General features: G+C 43.7%; 1 protein-coding gene and 1 non-coding gene across 5 annotated transcripts in view; both read left to right on the forward strand.

The window, feature by feature from the left end:
- The window catches only part of IKZF2 (IKAROS family zinc finger 2), a 134800-nt gene that overhangs the window by 96045 nt on the left and 17388 nt on the right, over positions 1-21367 (forward strand). For all 4 annotated transcript variants that reach the window (XM_054970970.1, XM_054970972.1, XM_054970971.1 and 1 more), the window contains exon 6: positions 12056-12193. In XM_054970970.1, coding sequence (XP_054826945.1) covers positions 12056-12193 — 138 coding nt within the window. The remainder of the gene's footprint in view (positions 1-12055; positions 12194-21367) is intronic.
- Positions 3216-3290, forward strand: TRNAT-UGU (transfer RNA threonine (anticodon UGU)). Its single transcript has one exon. It is a non-coding gene; the product is annotated as a tRNA-Thr (tRNA).

Below are 21367 nucleotides of genomic sequence, written 5' to 3' on the forward strand. Positions count from 1 at the left end.
TAATGGCAAACTTGTGGTCACCATGAATTCACCATTGCCCTCTTAAAGTGGTTTCAAAATCTGGAGAACTGGGTTTGATTCCCCACTCCTCCACTTGAAGCCAGCTGGGTGACCTTGGGCTAGTCACAGACTTTCCTGAGCTCTCAGCCCCACCCACCTCACAGGGTGATTGTTGTGGGGATAATAATAACATACTTTGTAAACTGCTCTGACAGTATATCAATCGAATGTTGTTGTTGTTATTTTATCTGCGAGAGCTGATCCTGATTGGGCCCACGAGTCAGAGTTTTTCGTCTCCCACCCCATACCTTTTCAAGTGCCAAAACAGCCACAGGGGACCTCCAAAACCCTATCTTACGGCCCTGCTTTTAGTTTGGTTGTAGCTCCCTGGCCCTGTTCTCTTTTCTGTACTTGATCAAGTGTGGCCTGTCCCCGCCCCTTCCTCCTCCTTCCTTACTGGTAGTGGCTGATACAGGTTGATTTCACTGTAGATTCAGCATGGTGTAGTGGCTAAAGTGTTGGTTCAAATCCCCACTCAGGGATGGAAAATTGGTGGGTGACCTTGGGCCAGTCACACACTCTCAGCCTAACATACCTCATAGGGTTGCTATGGGGATAAAATGGAGGAAAGGAGAATTATATAAGCCACCATTGGTCCTCACTGGGAGAAAGTAAATGAAGTAAATAAGTAAATATAAATTCAGTAAGTGGTGTCTTTTGCATACACTGTTTGCATCAAGGCTCATTTCGAGGGGGAACTCACAGGAACATAGTTCCGGCAGTTCCCCAAAGAGGTCACATGTCAGGTGGCCCTGCCCACCTAACTCTTGGCCATTTTGGGCCCGTTTCGGCCTGGATTGGGGCCAAAACGGCCTGGATCGGGCCTCTGATGGGTGGTGGATCATTCTCCCGCTTATCAGCGGCTTGATCCTGACCATTTTGGGCCCCTTTTCAGCCATTTTCAGCCCCTTTTTGCCATTTTGGGCCCAATTTCGACCCTGAATGGCCAGGATTGGGTCCAAAACAGCCAGAATAGGTGATGTCAGGGGGTGTGGCATGTGCAAATCAGTTATACTAATGACGCACTTCTGGTGATGGCAAGAGGTGTGGCATATGGTAATGAGTTATGCTAATGAGTTCCTCCAGCTCTTTTTCTATGAAATGACCCCTGGTTTGTGTAACTGTGCTGTGCTTACTCTAGAGAAAGGCACACTTCTCAGTGTCCAATAAAAGAAACAGTTCATATATTCACACCTCAGAAGCAACTGGGATAAATAAAGGCAGGGAATAAAGAAATAAGCAAAGATGCAAAGAAAGTTGGAAGGAAAAATGGAAAGGGCAATATTTCGGGTACTCTAGCAAGACTTTTCACAGAGGCTGTTTTTGACAGGAGAAGAGCAAGTGCCATTAGATACACAGGCAGGCTGTTTGGAATCACACACCTCATCTTGTAACGTTTTCACAGTTTAAAGAAAAGCACTCTTCTGCATAAGGTAGGATCATATCCAGTAAAGTCATATGGAAATTACGTCTCTGTTTCCTGGAGAATGGACGCTCCTTTCTCTAAGACAAAGAGAGTCCTGATTTGGCAAGATCCTCACATCCAGCATAGGAATAAGAGTAGTTGAGGATTACATAGCCCAGCTTCTATCTTCTTTTCACTCTTTTCAGAGTGATGGCTCAGTCTTAAGTACAGGTTTCACTTAGGAAGATTTGGCAAACCCTGGTTTTGCCAGGATAGGGTGTTCGCACAGCTCTAGAAGGAGCAAGGCCAGGCATTTGCCGGGACCTCCAGTATCACCATAATCAGTCATACCATTGTCACGTAGCAGTGGAAATCAAAGAGGTATGAGAGACTTCCTCATTGAAAACTTGTTAGTGACTTTCCCTCAGGTCTCCAAAATCCTGGTGTTAGCGGGGCTACTTTGCCATATGCCAGTTATACAGGCAGATCACTCCAATGGTAAAACCATGGGGATCCAGGCCTGTTAAAATTAGAAATTGTTAGCAGGAATGGAGCCTTGGCATCAGTCAAAGCTACAATGAGAGTAACCAATGTGAAAGGCAAGATTCTGTATCTATTTATTTATTTATACCCCACCTTACGCTCCACTAGGGACCTAAAGCAGCTTATATCGTACTCTTGTCCTCCATTTTATCCTTACAGAAACCCTGTCAGGTGAGTTCAGCGGAGAGCATGTGACTGGCCCAAGGTAACCCTGCAAACTTCCATGGTAGAGTGGATATTTGAACTTTAATCTCTCAGATCCTAGTCTGACAGAATCCAGGCACTGGGACGGGCTTGAAGGAGCTTCTTCTAGGCTACAGGAGCACTCTTGCGGCTTCAGGTACACTGAGGTTGGTGGTGGAGAGTGCTGTCAGGTCATAGCTGACCTGTGGCGCCCCCGGCCATTTGTCATTGCCTGCCTCTGCAACCTTGGTCTTTGTTGGAGGTCTCCCAACCAGTTACTAACCAAGGCCAACCCTGCTTAAGTTTCTGAGATCTGACGAGATCAAACTTGCTGGGCTATCGAGGTCAGGGTACTTTGCAGTTAATTGATGGCAAATATACCCCCCAGCGTAATAGCATAGTAAGAAAACATTCACAGTATACATGGTGCCTCACCTCTGTCAAACAGAGAGGCTTCACTGGCGGGGCTGGGACGAAGATGAATTCTAGTTAGCTTATAGGAGAGTGTAGGAAATAATATATTATTGAGAACATATTTTCAGGCATCCCCTTTAATTTCTAGCAGAAAGATGAAGGAATGGACAAGATCTTGCTTTCTTGTCTAATTTGTAGTCACAGAGAAACCTTTTCATACACACACATTCTCACAATGAAGTGAGAAGTTCTGGGGTCAGCAGCGCCACTGCGGTTGGTTCCTTTCGAAAGGAGAGAGTAGTGGCGGGGAGCCATGGTGATGTTGGCTTGCTTTGCATCTGTACCAGCCGAGCACAGTGAAGGAAGCAGATAGGAAAGCTGTTAATCTCCCACTGAATTTCATAGATAGCGTTAGATCGCAGTTCCTTCAGCTAAAACTTTGCCTGTCGAATCTGGCTCAACTCTTTCTCTTTCCCCTTGGCTCTGACCACATATGGAAGCTGGAGCGAAGGCTAAATAAGGACCACAACGGAGAATTTCGTTAGGTCCCTAGCCCCTTGTTCATAGCGATCATGCTGACCATTCTCACCACACTGAATGCAGTCAGTGGGGAGGTGCTGTGGCTCAGTGGAAGAGCCTCTGCTTTGTATGCAGAAGGTCCCAGGTTCAATCCTTGGCATCTCCAGTTAAAAAGGTAAGGTAGGAGATGATGTGAAAGACCTGAAGACCCTGCCAGTCTGAGAAGACAATACCGGCCTTGATGGGCTGATTCAGTATGAGGCAGCTTCATGTGTGTTCAGTGTTTTCTCTCCCCCGCCCCCCCCCCCCAGCTCCAACCCCATGTGCTCCTTTTTAATAATGCCTCCGTTAGGAATGCTGCATTAGTATGGCAAAATATGGTATTATCCTGGAAGAGGCAACTCCTTCAAGAAATGTTGGGAACCCAGCCAGAGTCTGTAGGATTTCAGGAGCTCATTTGGCTGGGTTGGTCCCTCTTGTGAAATTAACTGGCAGCGGTCCCTAGGAGTAAAGATTGAAGGTAAATGTCCAAATTGCTCTGTAAAAGCTTTCGTGCACTTCCTTATACTATTACATTTCTGAACAAGGGTATCATTTTTATGTGCACGCTGATTACATAACCATCGTTCGGTGAGTCATGCTTTATTTGGTAGGACTAAAACTGCCACTTTTAAATAAATAGTATAGAATAGTTCTGGAGGAGCTGGGCATTGGGAATTAAATAACTAGCTGCTGTTCTGTGCATCTGAAAACTCCTCTTCTTGTTTGCCTGGGTGCCCTTTAAAAATAACTCTTATTGAGCACAGCTGCTTAACACCAAATCTCTGCTGCGGATCAGGAAAAGCAATGCTTCGGGAGATCTAGTGAGGACCCCCAGTGATATGAGGGGGAGGGAATGTGTTAAATGGGAAACTGAAACAGGTGAAAACAAATTTTTCAGTGCAGCACACTGACTGATCTGTGAAACCATCTTCCACTCGATGTAGCAAAGACCACGAATTGAGCTAAGCAGGGGAAACATAGATTGAAGATATTGCTAGAATGATACTAGAATATATTTTATATCCCTTATTTATAGTCCGCCATTCTCACTGAGACTCACGGTGAATTATTCAGTGCAAGTCAACACTGCAATAAACCATGCAATAGGTCTTAGATTCCAAAAATTTAAAAAGAAGCAGAAATTTGATAGCTGAAACGAAGGAATAGCAATTAAACGTGACATGTTAAATGGTGCAGGAATTAACTTGTAGGAATATACTTACAGCAACAGACAGTGTGTGCATGTGCGTGTTATGTGCCATCAAGTCACTTCCACCTTATGGTGACCCTATGAATCGACCTCTAAAACATCCTATCATTAACAGCCTTGCTCCGATCTTGTAAACTGGATGCTGTGGCTTCCTTTATTAAGTCGAGCCATCTCATTTTTTGGTCTTCCTCTTTTCCTGCCTCCAACTTTTCCTAGCATTATTGTCTTTTCCAATCCAGGCCCTGTCCCTTTACCAAAGCACCTTTCAGAACCATTCCCTGACAGTACAGCCCTCCTACATGTATAAAAAACCATTCTTGAATAATTTGGTTTTACATACTTTGCAGAAAGCCAGGAGAATGGGACCCTTCCTAACCTTGTTAGGCAGGCCATTCCATAAGGCGGAGGCCACAACAGAGAATGGACATGTATAGGCATATACCCATTTGTAGGGTAGCAGCTGCAGAAGGCCCTGTTCAGATGAGCAAAGCTGCTGTGGTGGGGCACAGGGGGAGAGGCAGTCTTGCAAGTATGAAGGACCAAGGCCATGAATGACTTTGTATGTGATAGTCCAAACTTTGAATTGAGCCTGGAAACTGATGGTGGAACTGCAGAATGGGAGTAATATGTAAGCTCCGCCTAGCTCCTGATAATTATCGAGCCATTGTGTTCTGCAGCTGGAGTCTCCCAGTTGACTTTGATGGGAGACCTATGTCGAGTGCATTACGCTAGTCTAGTCTTGATGTTACCACGGTATGGATCCATGTGGTCAGATCAGTCGTGTCAGTGTAGAGGGCCATCTTCTAGGCTAGTCTGAGTTGGAAGAGGGCATTTTTTTTGCACCTGCATTTACTTGCTTCTCTAGCAGCAATGCTGGATCCAGTATAATGCCTAGTCTCTTAACTAATTTAGCAAGGGTCAGCTGAACCCCACTGAAAGTGGGAAGCACAGTGTCCTTCAACAGCTCCCCCTTCCCAACTCACATCACTTCTGTGTTTTCTGGGTTCAGTCTCCATTTGTTTGCTTTCAGCCTTTGACAAAAGCAATTGACTTAAGATCTCTACTGCATCACCAGTGGATTTAAATAGCAAGATACAGAGCTGGGTGTCATCTGTATACTGATGACAATTCCATAGCTATGAATGATTTCTCCTAATCCCCCTACCTAACCAACTACATTGTTCTCCCTTTTTTCAGAGCTGACTAAACCAGCTGCATTCAGCTCCTTTCTGTCTTCCTCATACTTCCTCCTCTTTCCTTCTTCCTCCCCAAAAGCAGAGACTGTAGCTTGGCATCCTCATCGCTAAGTGGCAAGTGTCTCCAGTCCCCGTGCCAGCTCTGTGACTCATTCTTGTTCTTGCTTGCGAATTCTCCCTTCTCTGTAATCTCCACCCTCTGCTTTTTTTTATTTTTTCCAATTGATCCGTGCAAGTGAATCAGAAAAAACCTGTTTGTCCAGAAACCTGTTCCTTCTTGCCAAGCGTTGCTCCTGGTTCTTGTAGATACTAGGAGTAGATTATCAAAGCAAGATGTCAAGGAGACACTATGAAGTTATGCATTTCATTACATTTACATGCACACAGAGATCCCATGGAGTTTAGTAAGCTCGGTTGCTCTTTGCTCTTTCTTTCTCTGGTGTTTTCTTGTTCCTTTCCTCTGCATGTGTAGAATGGGAGAGATCATCTTTAAAGCAAAATTAAAGCCCCCGGGTAAATACGGAGGAGAAAGTTAGATTTTAGGCCAGTGGCACTTTAGAGACCAACAAGATTTTCAGAGTGTAAGCTTTCAAGAATCAGAAAAAGTTGTCCTTCATTACACTAAAGTGCACACTTACTTGGGAGTTCCACCTGTTGAACTCAGTGGGGCTAAACATTTGAGAGGACATGTTTAGAATAGGGCTGTAAATTGGAAAGGAAAGGTATGAAATGGATAGATTGAGATCCTCTGGAAAAATTAATTACGATTCTGAAGGAGTTCATTTTGAAGGAAAAATCTTTGTTAATTTCACCACTGATGGCCGCAAAAGCCATATTTATACTGTTTCTAGTACAAAATCAGAGTATCTAATATAAAATCAGGTTCTCATTCATGATCCTGTGTATATTTGTTGAGAAGTCCAACCGAGTTCAATGGGACTCCCAAGTAACCAGGCATAATATCGCAGCCCTAATCCATTTTGCTGGGATCTTTGGGCCCAAGAATAATGAAGAATATCACAGAGCCTGATAATCTAAATTCAGCATAAATACTCAAACCTTAAGTGCAGTACAGTAATCTGTTGGATTTTTTTTTAAGAGTGTGCTTTATGAGCTTATGATTCTCATGAAAATCCTGTCCCAAGGAAAAGGCAAATCACACACACACACACACACACACATCATGTATATGGTATACACATAATTTTTTTGCTAGTCTAAAATCTTTACGTTTATTCTGTCCTAATACCATAAAATGTTCTTTGAATCTGTTCTTCTGATAGATTGCTCCTTTTCCTGCTTTTTGCAAGACAGTGAAACTCTCTAAGCCTTTTTCCTTTCTCTGTCCCAATCCCTTATATATCCTTATACTAAACTCCACCTAGATTTTAGAGAGATTCTATGCGGAAATTCCTATTGCATCTGACCTTAAATTGCAACAATTTCGGCCATACCGAGTTTCAGTAAGTCTTCATAACTCTAAACTGCAGTATTCCAATTCCATAAGGTAAGAAATCTGTAGGTGGTAGAAAGGAACTGCATATTTGTATTAGCCTGTGATCCTTCCTGTTACCAAGTATGTGCAGCAAAAACAAAAAAATGCAAGCGTTCATCCATAATGCTGGACTCACTGAATGCAACTAATGGGCGGTAGATTCAAAATGGGAACAAAGGAAGTGCTTCTTCGCATAAACACATGGTTAATTTTTCAGATTCGTTGCCACAGTATATGATGAGCGTCACTGACTTTTAAAAGGGGGATTAGACAAATTTGTGGGGCATCTTTCGTTAGCTAGTGACCATGACAGCTAAATGGAACCTCCAGGTTCAGAGGCAGTGTACCACTAAAATCCAAGCTACAGGGAACAGCCACATTGGAAATGTCATTGCTTCCATGCCCTGCTTACCAGGAACACTTTCCACTGCTGGGAACTGGAGGGTGAATGAATAGACCTTGGTTTAATCCAACAGGGTTCTTATGTTCATGATTAAGAATGGAGCAGCCTCGTCAGCACACTTTAGCTTCCGACTTCCCTTTCATTTTATACACTCAGACCCGCTGGTAGCCCTTGACTTTTCAGGATCTTTGCTGAACCTACTAAAAGTTGCCTGAGACAGAGGGAGGCCGTGGGTCCACTTATCTCAGCGTTGTCTGTTCTGAATGGCTGCAGCTTTCCAGAATCTCAGGCAGAGAGAAACTGCCTCCAGAGCTCCTTGAAGTGGAGAGACCGAAGGATGAATGTGGAACCTTCTGCAAACAGACCATGAAGTTGTGTCCAGGGCTGTCTAGAACTGCCGTGGGCCCTGAGACAAGGATCTTCTCTGTCCCCTACACCGCCCGGACCCAATTCCTGCCTCACATGAAAAACAATCTCTAGACTTGCCTGGCTCCAGGGACCCCAGAGTGACCAAGACCCCCCAGACTATTCTCATCCTCCTGCTCCTAGCACCCCCGGCCACGTCCGTTCCCACGGATTCGTCCAACTGTTAGTAGCATCCCTACTTTATAACTGCCTCTTACACGCTGAATACTTTCTCACTGCTTATGGAGAGAACCAAGGAGGCATTTTATACTCTCAAGGAACGTGCAAGTTCCAGCAAACATCTTGGCAGCGTGCCTCAGCTAAACGAAGATTTATATTCAAATTAATTGTGGCCCTCGAGCTCTTGGCAAATGGCCTATGTATATTCCTTGATGTTAAACAAAAACCTCACACTGACGAAAGGAAATGAGATGATGTAATCTAAAGCATCTCCCTGTGCTGTAGGCAGGACCGCTTGTCTCCTGGCACCAATTTGACCTTATGGGTACACGCGTTCTTGAGATGCACCAGGATCGAGGCCCAGTGTAGCCTGATGCTGCTGGGCCTTCCTCATGGCTTGCTTGCTCGCTCAGAGAGCCGTCGGGCAGCTGGCGTGAGAAAGGCAGCTGACCCTGTCTCCACTTGCCCTCCCACCAGAGGTAAAAGAGCAAGCACAAAGTGCTGAGAGAACCGGTGCTAAGGGGGTTTGCAGGAGCATTCGCCTTTTCCTGATGCTCAATCCCCCCCCCCCGCAAGTCACTTCCTTTGTTAGACACATTTGTTGCCTATGTGGTGGTAGACATACATTTGAGAATTCGCCTGTATTGGCTTCTCAGTGAGTCAGGAGCCGGGGGCACAGGTTTTGAGCTGGTGTGTGCCGATGTGGTATAGTGGTTATGGTGTCAGACTAGGATCTAGGAGATCCAGGTTCAAATTCCTACACAGCTTCCTGGGAGACCTTTGATCAGTCACAAACCTACCTTACAGGGTGGTTGTGAGGATAAAATAGAGGAGGGGAGTCACTTTGGATCTCCATTGGAGAGAAAGGCAGGTGATAAATGAGATATAAATGTAATGAGGTAACATTTTTCTGTTTGTGTTTCATGAGAGGAAGAGAATCAGGAATTATCTGGAAATTTCAGGGTTTTAGTTTTAAATCTGAATGTGGAAGTATAGAGTCAATGGAGGCAAGCTGTTTTCTCCTTGGCTTGAAAGTCCCTGCTGTGTACAGCCTCTCTCACAATCTGACTTAATGCAGAGGCGACATGCATAGCCAGGTTTGCTCAGTAGGATAACTGCCATCCACTTCTTCCTCCAGGTACCAGTAGGCTCCACTCTTACCCTCCTCCTAAGCTCCACCTTCATCTGCCAGGTTCCACTTCTAGCTCTCAGTCGCACTCCTTTGAGAGCCTAAATGTTAGGAGACTATGGGAGCTTCCAGCATCTTCACCTTGAACACAGCAGGTAGCATGAAAAGGGAGGCGGCGTGGATGGGATCTGTTTCTTTATCCTTGTCAACTGGCAGATGTGGCTTTGCTACTAACCAACGTTTGAGAAAATGCATGCTTAGTAAACAGATAGCTTGATAACACAGCACCTGCAGACCTGATGCAAAATGTCAGAGTTTCATGTCTACGATAAAGTTTCTTGTGACCCAACAGCCCAGGATGTGGTCTTGGAACCTGTTTCTCTGCTGAAAATGTGGCGTAGTGATCAACTGCTGGAATTTGTGCAGTAAACGGATGAGTGTTTTCTCTTACTTTCAGAACTGCTCAGGATTTCATTGGCAACCCATCTAATTGGGATGTTTAGGCTCACAGTAGTTAAATGTTGATTTTATTTGGATGAATATTAACCTTATAATTGGTATTCTTACCATGGAACAACAACAAACAAACAAAGAATTCAGTGAAAAAAATGGTCACTTGCTGTGTGTGCCAGCCAGCCTTGCGTTTTAAAACTTCTTATGTTTGATTCACATTTAAACAATTCAGAATTGCAGTGGTAAAGCAAAAATCTAGCAATCCTTTCACAATTGTTTAATCTTTCCCAGCACTGAAATGCTACCAGTTTAGGACAATCCTGTATTGTAGATTACTGAAAGTTCACTAAGAAAATACAAAACCAAAACTTTGGGATTTATTAGTTATTTTATAATTTAGTGACATCTACATAGTGACAAAGAAGCAAAGGGGTTGAACGGAGGGTCCATCAGCTTGAGATCAAATTGATCAGCATCCAGATACGTTATTGAGGGTCTTGATTTGTTCGGTGACAAGTACAGGAACTCAGTCTAGTCTATCTGTCAGTGCCAAATACAGTTAGCATTTAGCAGTAGCCCACACCAAAATGTCCAGAAATAAATGGAAGATACTAACCTAAACATTGTCTTTTGTTTTTAAAAAGAGTTCTTTAAAAATTTGCACGTTAGATTTCAAAAACCATTTCCGCTTTTTGTACTGTTTCATCAGCATTTGGAAGGAATCTACATGAGATCGGGGCTCCGTAGCACGTTTCTTAGGTGAAAGTCTCATGCATCCTGTGATCCTGCTTCTAAGTTTGATGCGAAAACAGAAGATGTGCATATCTCATGTGAGGAGGTGTGGGTTTTTTACCCCAGTGCTGGGACAGAATGCACATTCCTCATGGGGGACATTCACACACCCATAAAATTCAGAAGTGGCAAACATGTAATTTACACACTTTGTTTTAAATTTTTTATGTTAAAGTGGCTCTGAGGGGTGTTTCACAGACACTGATTCCGCACACGTTGGATAATGCACTTCCAATCCTCTTTATAGATCATTTGGAATGGATTTTTTTTGTGTGCGGAACAAAAAATCCACCTCAAACGATAAAGTGCTTTGAAAGTGCATTATCCAATGTGTGCGGAATCAGCCACTATTCCCTCTTGTTTCTTGAGAGTTGACCTTGGTCTCAAATGACTTTTCTGAAATACTTCATCTTTTCCTGGTCTCGGGATATTTTAGACTCAAAGAATTTTCCCTAGAGCATTCTTGCGTGCCAGTTTAGTTGGTGAATTTCATTGTGAATTTTACTTGTTTTTTTCTTGAAGAGAAATACGTTTTCTGTACACTTTGTTTTTTTTATTTTGAAATTGGACAGAGAAAGACAATTTTGTGTCATAGATTTTTATAAGAACTACCAAGGCTTTATACACCAGTAGCTTCTGGAATATGGTGGATATACAGACAATAGAGCTGTGTTACACACTGGCCACAAAGGTCTGTCATAAAGTTTTTCCCACCAATACCCATATTTCTACAGACCATGGAGGAAAAGGAATTGAAAAAGACAGCGAATAGAAACTGTGCCAAAGCCCACAGTAAATGCCTGATCGCCATAGAGCGCGTAAAGATTTTAAGCCATTGTCCCTCCAGTTCACAGTGGACTGTGGCGCTCAATCTGTATCCTGATTTTCTTTTCTTTTTTTTTTATTTTTATTTTTCAAACTACAAAACACTACACAACACTGCACAAGACTATCACAAGGCAAAGGAAAAGGAAAGGGACAAAAGGGAAGGAAAGAGAAAAAAGGGGGGGGGGATAACCTACAAACACTAAACACTAAACACTACACTTCAATGTTTTCCCTTCATACTGTCATAATACAAAAATAGCTCCATAGGATAATGATGGAGTGGTTAATCATACAGATCCTGATACAAGGTGTACAGATCCTGATACAAGGTGTATCCTGATTTTCTTTTCAGCTTCTGTGGTTGCACTTGTATAATGGCCTCTGTTTTTGTTTGGCCAAACCACTAGAAACGTGCGCTGTTGGCCACTACCAAAAGCACTCTGGTAGAGATTCATGGCCAGGGTGACGGGTATATTAAAAATACTGACCCAATTGTAAGAGTTTTCTAGCATTTTCTCTGTATCTTGTTTTGGAATTTCTGTCTCACTGTGTTGATGCGAAGGAAAGTATCCCTGACGTTGCACATAAATTTGTTTCCACCGATATCACACTCCCTGTATGGGTACAGTTGTTTCGCAGCCTTTGGTGGCTGTTTGTTCATGGCATGGCACAGTAAAGTAGAGAAATGAGCAAAAGTGAGGTGGTGGAACAACCTTTTGTAGGCGCGGTATCAAGGCGCCATAGGAGACCATGATGGTAATACTGATTTAACCATAACGCCCCCTGTTCTTTCCACAGTGGGTAAACCTCACAAATGTAACTACTGTGGACGGAGTTACAAGCAGCGCAGCTCTTTGGAGGAGCACAAGGAACGCTGTCACAACTACCTTCAAAATGTCAGTATGGAAGCTGCAGGGCAGGTCATGAGTCACCATGGTGAGTAGAAGCCACCTTCTGAGTGTTACTCTATAGCTCTGCTTTTCATTTCTTCCTTCTTGCTCTGCTTAGGTGATTGTCCTCCAAAAAATCATAAACCTTGCCTTTTTTTCCCCCAAAGACAAAAATGAGAGCATTTGTATAAACAGGTTTATGTACCTAAGGGATTTCGAAGATTAGCTATAAACCAGAATTAGCCTTACAAAGTCAGATTACAGGCTAAGTTCAACATTGGCTTATTTTGGTGGATAGGTATGAAATGAAAATGAGTGCTGAACGAAAACATTTCCATGAGGATGAAGAGTAGGCTATGAATGGATTTTCCATGATCTAGCAATTTGCCATAGCCAGGGGTCTCTGAGTCTACTCATGAAGCGGTAGGTACATTCCCTTTTAAAAATGAATGAGCAGCCAATACAGAGTAGGAACTTGGTACCTTGTAGTCTCCAGTGGGGCTTTGGGTAGACTAGAAACCAGCATGCTATATCTTGAGCATGTAACAATATTCCATGTGCCATGAGATGTTAAATCTGACAGGCATTAATCTTGCTTCTTTGGTGTTTAGAATAAATTGTTATTAATAATAACAATAAATCCTATCCCGTGTTGTTTTGCAGCATGTGTTCAGTATCTCTTTGCTCAGCAAAGTGTTTAATATGGTGGGTATGGGCTGCAGTACCTGCTTAGTCTCATAAAATAGAATATAAACTTGATGCTGCCAGTTGTGAATTATTCTACACAAGGTGTCTTGATAGTAGTGATGAACTTTTCAGATGACATTTAAACAGCAAACTCATTTCAGTGGAATTCCCCACATTTCGTGGATGGGTTTCCTTTAGCTGGTGATGTCTTTAGGTTGTATTTTTAGCATTTAGGGAGATTTTCTACAGGAGGTGGCTTCTCCTATCTGTGTGCCTTGATGGTTCATTGGTAGGGTAGCCACATAAATTTGTTCCTTTTAGTTGTAAGCAGGGCTTTTTTTCTGGGAAAAGAGGTGGTAGAACTCAGTGGGTTGCCATTGGAGAAAATGGTCACATGACTGGTGGCCCTGCCCCCAGATCTCCAGACAGAGGGGAGTTGAGATTGCACGGAGGGCATTCTAAACTCCCCTCTGTCTGGAGATCAGGGGGCGGGGCCACTGGCCATGTGACCATTTTCAAGAGGTTCCAGAACTCCGTTCCACCGCGTTCCAGCTGAAAAAAAGCCCTGGTTGTAAGTAAAAATGATACCTACAGCAAAAAGAACCACGGTGTTGGATGTAAGACTAAGAAAAACAACAACGGTGTAGTAGGAAAATTTACAAATAATACATAGGGTAAATAGTCATCATGACTATTTACCCTATGTATTGTTTGTAAATTTTCTTACTACACCGTTGTTGTTTTTGTTAGTAAGTAAAAATGATGGCCCCCCCCTCTGGCTGCCTTTTCCTCTTCACTTCCTAATTGCTGCTAATTGAAGTTTGCCCTGAAATGCAAATTCAAACGGTAACTTCAGTTCATTCTATAAATGCAAAACACTAGCAATACTTTCTAGTTCCAGACCCTGTAGCAAGCTTACAGTTACTTCCAATGGGGAAATGGATGAGGAAGTCTAATAACATAACATAATAACATTTGATTTATATACTGCCCTTCAGGACAACTTAACGCCCATTCAGAGCGGATTACAAATGTGTTACTATCCTCACAGCAATCACTCTGTGAGGTGGGTGGGGCTAAGAGAGCTCTGAGAGAGCTGTGACTGACCCAAAGTCACCCAGCTGACTTCAAGTGGAGGAGTGGGGAATCACACCTGGCTTTTCAGATTAGAGTCCTGCTGCTCTTAACCACTACACCAAACTGACACATCATTCTGTACCTGAATGATGAGATACGTTCCACATGAGTCCAAGAGTTGCTCCTGGTTGCCAAACCATGGCTTAGTGCTATGTCTGAATGGAACCAGATCTGTGGTTCCATTCCTGGGGCAGCAACAGTCTTCCTACGCACTTTGCTCACATTCCAAGAATTGGGCTGTACGGTGACCGACAGACAGAGGTTAGCCACTGAGGTGTTGCAGCATCAGGATGGGAAAAGACCAGGAAATCATTGTGAGAGTGGAGTCCATGGATTTGATAAGGATCACCACCACCAGCAAGAGAAAGCATGTATTTACACTGGCATTCAGATGGATAAGCTTGAGCTTAAAAGAGGCTGGCAGCAGGATTCTGTGTCATTATTGCTACTTTTGTTCCTAGTCTTTTTCTGGGCCTTGAGACTTCTTTGTAGTGTGTTTGCTTGTGTGCATAATTTATGAAAAGAAAGGTGCTGGAACAGGCACTCCCAGGTGTGGCACCTTCGGCCCTAAAAGCGCTCCTTGCTGACCTCTGGTGAGCGCTGCTTGTACCCAGATGACAGCTGTTTGGAGACATGGAGGCGGGGTGATAGCTTCTGCTGTGAATGCAGTCATTTTTTCCCTATCCTGTCATGCTTTCTGGTCAAACTGGCTTTGTTTGTAAGTGATTCAATCCACCATACCTGGAAAATCCCAAAATAGACCTATGTAGGCTTAAGGTCTAAATGTTACAAGCATCCATGACAAGTTACACTTTTCCTCACATGCATGTTCCCAGATCAGTTTCAGAAATAAGGGTTTACATTTGTTTCCTAGTGTGTGAAAGGATCAGTACGTCACGCCGTAAAACAAAGCAAGTACTCCACTTCCACAATTTCAAAAACATTTTTGAGATTTTAAATATATATTTTTCTTAAGATACTGTATGCCTTGCTACCACTACAGAAAATGTTTTCTAACAACTGGTCTCTAACAGCTTGGAGCACTATCCGTAAGGAAAGATTTAAACCCATCCAAAGCAAATCTCATATTACCTACCCTTGCCTTCGCCATAAGTCAGCTATGACTTGAGGGCACTACACACATGCACGCGTGCATGCACACACCTTCAAACAAGATGGCATGCTCCAGTGTGTCAAAGGCTGCTGATAAATCCAGTAGTAGTAGGTTTAATTGTATATGGCCGAAGGCCGTCACAATACAAAGTTAAGAACAGTAAAAATAGATATCTATCTTACAAGCATAAAATACAGTTATTAAAATAATAAAAATAAAATACAATTAAAATGGGACCTTAATAAATACCAGATAGTTATGAGAAAAGTTAGGTTTCTGAGGAAACAATCTTGGCCCTAATCTTTTTTGCAGCTAAGGCAAACAGGGATACTCTGCTAGTGACAAATGAATCAGTATCAGATAACAAAAAAACTAATTTGTCAATATCAGAGGTAAAGTTGCACCCCACTAACAAGTTAGCAAGAAATTTAGCTCTAACCTCTGCATACATGGGACAAAATGAAGTGTAATGTAGAAGATCCTCAATAACTCAGGTACCGCATATATAGACGGAGAGCCATTGGGGTTTGATGGTATCTTCCTGTAAGTAAAGCTGTCGGCATTGTTTGAAAGCACAGGGAGGTAAATGATTTTCTGAGATTTTGGGATGTGAAATTGACTAAATAAGGAGATCTAACATGATCTCTTTTGATCAGTTTAAACCAGGGGGAAGATCTGGACTGGGAAATTGTAAGACAGCTGATAAATCCAATAAGAACAACAAAGAGGCACAGCCCTTATCTACATTGAAATTGAGACAATCAATCAAAGCCACCAGCGCTGTCTCCGCCCTATAGCAGGGGGTTTAGAGCGGATGAGTCATCCAGAAAGACCTGGAGTTGTTCTGCACGGCTCTCTCAATCACCTTGCTCAGAAAAGGCAGTTTAAAGATCAGGCAATAATCAAACCACACCATTCTTCTGTAGCGATGTTTAAGTAGAGGATGAATTACCACCACCTCTGTGAGTAGCCAAGGGGTGCCCTGAGTCAGTGAATGACTTACAGTGGACATTAGGGACTCTTTAATGTGGTCCTCAAAGCTGCAGGGACATACTGAGCACCTGTAGTGGAAAAAAAATTCTCAAAATTGCAGCTGTTGGCTTTCACAGATACCTCTTTAGCATGCAAATTTCAAGAGAGTGAACGTTGGAATGTAAATCCCAAATAATTATAAGATTGGACTTCTTCCATAACATGACCTGAGATATTCCAACATAATACTTTTGGCCTAATTTAGCAAAAACTAAAACCTTGGTTTTTTTGAAATTAATTACCAGGTGTTCTTCAGCAAAATGTTGAATGGCAATCTCTATTGCTTGATGCAATCCCACATTGGTTACTGATACCAAAGCCGTACTATCTGCATATAGCATGACTGGAATAAGATGAGTCTCTAGCCGCAGAGGGTGATGTATTTATTCATGCCCATTGGAAGATGATGGCGGTGGTAGCAAGCTGACGCCTAACACCGAGCTCTGTGATTTATTTCTCCTCCTTGTGCTTATTTGATCCTGAAAGCTTGGCAGCAGCAGCAATTTTTATTTACTTTGGGGGGTGCAAATCTGGCATATTCAGTCTAAAGGCTAAATTGTTAATGTAAAGATTAAACAAGGTAGGAGCAAGGTCGCAGTCTTGTCTCATGCCCTGCACACACACACCCCGAACTCTATGGGGATGGATAAACAGCCATTTACACCATAGTGGACTCTAATCTGAGTATGAGAGTAAAGTCAACTGATCAGAAAGAGTAACCTAACTGGTATATTTGTCCTGCATAGCTTCTCCCAGAGTCTGTCCTGAAAGACGCTATTGAATGTAAATTTTAATACCCTGTATAGTTCTAGTATATTTCTCAGCCATATGTGCAAGGGCCACACGATGATCTGTTATTAACATACCCCTTCAAAGTCCATCTTGTTCTATTCCCAACAGATGTTCTGAGTCCATCCAAGTGTTCAACTTAATGAGTAAGCGGCTTGCAAAGGGTTTCCCAGTAGATGACAACAGGCTTAGAGGTCTGTAATTCTTTGGGTCGAGTTTATCTCCTGCCAGGTTACAGGAAATTTTTCTTGCCTATTGCAGTGTGCTCTACTTGGGGCTGCCCTTGAAGACTGTTCAGAAGCTGCAGCTAGTGCAGAATGCGTCTCAGGGCCAGCTATCAAGAGAACATGACCCTGATATTTCAGCAATTACTCCGGCTACCAGTCCGCTCCCGGGCTCAATTCGAGGTGTTGGTTTTGTCCTTTAAAGCGTACATGGCTTGGGACTAGGATATCTGAAGGAGCATCTTCTCCCATATGTTCCTGCTTGGGAGTTAAAAATCACAGGGAGAGGCCCTCCTGACTGTCTCATCGACCAAAGAAGCTCATCTGGTGGGTATATGAGAGGGGACCTTCTTTGTGGCAGCCCCACAATTATGGAAGAACCCTCCCAGGGAGGTGCACCTGGTCCCCTCTCTTTTGAACTTTGGGAGGCAGCTGAAGACAGTTTTATTTAGAACTGCATTCAATTGATGGTGTTAGATTGTGATTTTAATTTGAGTTTTTACTGTATTTTTAAATCTCTTGTGCTGTAAGGTAGAAAGGCGGCTGACCAATGTTTCAAATAAATAACACTTTTGGCTCTCACCATTCGAGTCATGCCAAAGGCACATCTCTAGCCAGAGCTGTGCTTAAAAGCAGGCCAAGTTACCTGAAATGGAAGTCATGTGGATGTGACTTCACAGCACCAGTGGACAGACAGCTGCAAGCCCAGTGGACAGTCACCTGAGTGCAATTCAGCTTCTCTCATTCATTCTCCAAATGACCACACCCTGCCTGAGCTTCAGTTGAAAGCAAGCAGATTTCCCTGACAGGTTCAGCACAAATCACAGCTGAGGGCCGATTCTCTTGTTAGCTTTGGCCTGTAATAACGAGTGCAGGAGTTGCTTAACACAACATCAGAGTGTCAGTTTGGAAGTGCATACGTCTCCTTCTGTTCTTCCTGTTTGTGTCTCTGAGTCGATTTCAAAACATCTATTCAAGATATTTTCAAATTTCATTACTTTAAAAAAAATGGGCTAAGGCAATTGTTTATTTATGGAAGTCATTATTTATTGCAGGGGTCCTCAACCTTTTTTAACCTGCGGGCACATTTGGAATTCTGACACAGTGTCATGGGCGCAGTAGCAAAATGGCTGCCATAAAATGGCTGCTGCAAGAGATGGAACCAGCCACAAAATGGCTGCCACAGCTTACCTTCAGTCACACAGTGAAGACCTTTGTGCTTTGGACGCTGTTTCTGCACGGCCAATCCATACTCCAATGGCCAATCAGAAGCCATGCTTTTCAAAAGCCCCGGCCATTTTCTAAAAACACTTTATAAGCACCATGAAAGTTGTTGGCGGGCACAATTGTGCCCATGGGTGCCATGTTGGGGACCCCTAATTTATTAGTTGTGTGCTTAGGGATGTATTGGTCCTTTACCTGAGAAATGTTGCTGGTCCTACTAAAACTCTTTTGCTTCCCACAACATTTCTTGGATAGTTTTCCCAAGAAGGAACTTGCAAATTGGTTTTGCACTCTTACTTCAGGTACAACCCTAGGCCTGTGTCTGTACAAGGTTGCCCACAGTGTGGAACGTTTCTCTGTCTACCCTGGATTCCCTTTCCATTGGTTCCTGCTTAAATCACTATAAACATAACAAACAAGCAAGCCAAGTCTGACTAGGAGTGATGCCAACAGGGAGGTGCAGTGGCAAGAGGGCTTGCTGTGCTGCGGATATGCTGTGCACAAACCCTCACAGCTGGTCTGGGCACAAAAGCATGATGCCCTGCCCCTTTCCTCCCTCCCTCCCTCCCTCTCTTGTTGCTGATGGAAACAACCCTCTTTGCAGGGGGGTACCTTAAGCATTGCATCTCAGGCAGTTGGCTGTGGTTTTGGAGAACAAGCGCAAGGATTGGAGGCAGCAGAGAAAGGGGGAGGAGTGGGGAAAGTGCGCCTGGACTGACAACTCAATCCTGCCTGCGTTCCATTCGCTTGGATTCCAGGTCTTCTGTGTTGCTGTCTTGGGGAGCCCTGGTCCAGTTTATCAATGACTATGTTTGTGTCCTGCCTTACTTCCAGTGTGAAATTCAGGATAGTAACCAGCGTGCTGAGCAGACTCAGACGTTCAGGGATTGGGCTTCATCTTGTGCTTTCCCACTGTCCCCCTTCTGTTGTCCATGGTGCAATTCAGACACATCCTGGCAGGGGCAACAGGGAGCTCTCTTAGCATTGATGTACTGCCAGAGCGATGTACTTCCTCTTTTACTGTCTCCCCCTCTAATGATTGCACTTCACTTCCTTGTAATGGGGCAGGAGGCAGGCAGGCTCCCTTTTAGCTCTACTAGTTTTCAGAGGCTCAGTTGGGCTGATCCCTGCCACCTGTGATCAGAATGGTTGAGCCCTCTCTGTCAGGCATATGCACCACGTCTGCTCAGCTGGGATGAACCATTTGTTAGTTTTGTTTCTTGAGTACATTTCCCCCTGCCCTTCCAGTGACTGCAGGGCAGCATTTTATCCTTACAACAACCCTGTGGGGTAGTTTAGGCTGAGAGAGAAAGGCTAGTCCAAGGCCGCCCAGCGAGTTTCCATGGCAGATTAGGGATTCGAACCTGGGTCTCTCAGATTCTGTGCCAGCACTGGCTCCGACACATTCACAATACTGGCTCCAACTCAAGCACATTTGTGTCAGGCAAGGGTGATACATGATGGACTGCAGAAATGTGGGGTCTTAACATGTTGGATGGGCCTTCCTGTTCTGCAGCCCCTGTGATAATTGGTTTTGCCCACATTTTGTCGTCTTACCAGCTTTCCAGGGAAAGGTGTACACTATAATTTTGTAAAGTATCCAGTGCACTGCTCTAAATAATTATTTAACAGATGTCTTTCTCCATAGGACTGCATTCAAGAACCTCAAGCTGCAACCTTTCATTTGAGAACCTAGTTTGTACATCAGTTCCTACCTCCTTTAATGGTTTTCCTTCCAGGAGAACGGAACTAGAGGTTCAGCAATAAGAGAGTTAAAAATGGAAGTGAGGCAGGTTGCCGGCTGTGGTGGGGAAATCTCCTGGCCTCTAGGCTTCTGTTGCTGGATGAAGCAGCAGGAACAAAAACAGAGGAGAAACGGGTGTCTTTTAATGCCGTTACGTCACTTTGGGCACAGACCCGAAAGTGACACCACAGTGTTGTGCAGTGCTCTAGGACTTTGGGGGATTCCGGGAGCGTTGTGCGATGCCCATTTCTGCAGTCCCTGCCCCCACCCCCACATCCTTTAGTTAAAAACGGTTCAAAATAATGAGTGATGCTGTTGCTGTCCTGTGGGTGAGAATTACATTTCACAGATTAATTTCAGATGGGTGGCCGTGTTGGTCCTCAGTACAAGAGCAAGATTCAAGACCAGTAACACCTTAAAGACCAACAAGATTTCCAGGGTATAAACTTTGAGATTCAAAGCTCCCTGCGTCATATACCTGATGAGTTTTGACTGTCTGATCAAGGAAGCTTTGACTCTCGAAAGCTTATACTCTGGAAATCTTGTTAGTCTTTAAGGTGCTCCTGGACTTGGATCTCACATTACAGAGTAAGAGACAAAAGATAGTTTCTTGCCCTGAGGAGGTACCCTTGCAGTTCTCACGCAACAAGGGAAGACTGAAAGAGGGAGGCCAGAGAAAGAATAGGCAGTGCATGCCCTTAGGATGAGTTTCTGTAGAAGATAAAGATCCAGGGGCCCCAACTCTTCGTGGAAGAGGTGGGTTTTCAGCGAGCAACAGTGGGAAAAGAGAGAGGCGGCATGTCATGGGAGGGGAAGTTACAAGCACTAGAAGCAGCATAGGAAAGAGTAGGACAGCTGGAGGTCTAGAAGGCTATATTATGTTGTCAAGAGACAAAAAAAAACCTTTAAAAATGCAGAACAGCAGCTTGGTTATGCAGTGCTATCTTTTCTTAGACAGAACCAAAAGTAAGGGAAATCTTTCAGGACCTTCAAATTAGACCAATTTTTCACGCTTCTTTCTTCATACTTGCTTAAGTGCCAAGTTTTTGGTTGATGATTATAATCACAATGTTGCTGCGATCCAATTAGCTCAAGGTTATCTTTGGGCGAAGATGTAGTTAACTGCTGCTTTCTATGAAAGCCCCAGGCTTCTGGTGGGGGTCACTGATGCTGACACCCGTGCATCTCCTGACCCATTCACACCCTTCCCCTGCTTACTTGAGAGCGCTTTGTCACCCACGATCCCAGCTGCCTAGCTCTGCTAGGGGA

This window comes from Eublepharis macularius, chromosome 2 (assembly GCF_028583425.1).
Source record: "Eublepharis macularius isolate TG4126 chromosome 2, MPM_Emac_v1.0, whole genome shotgun sequence".
In the NCBI taxonomy this organism is placed as follows: Eukaryota; Metazoa; Chordata; class Lepidosauria; order Squamata; family Eublepharidae; genus Eublepharis; species Eublepharis macularius.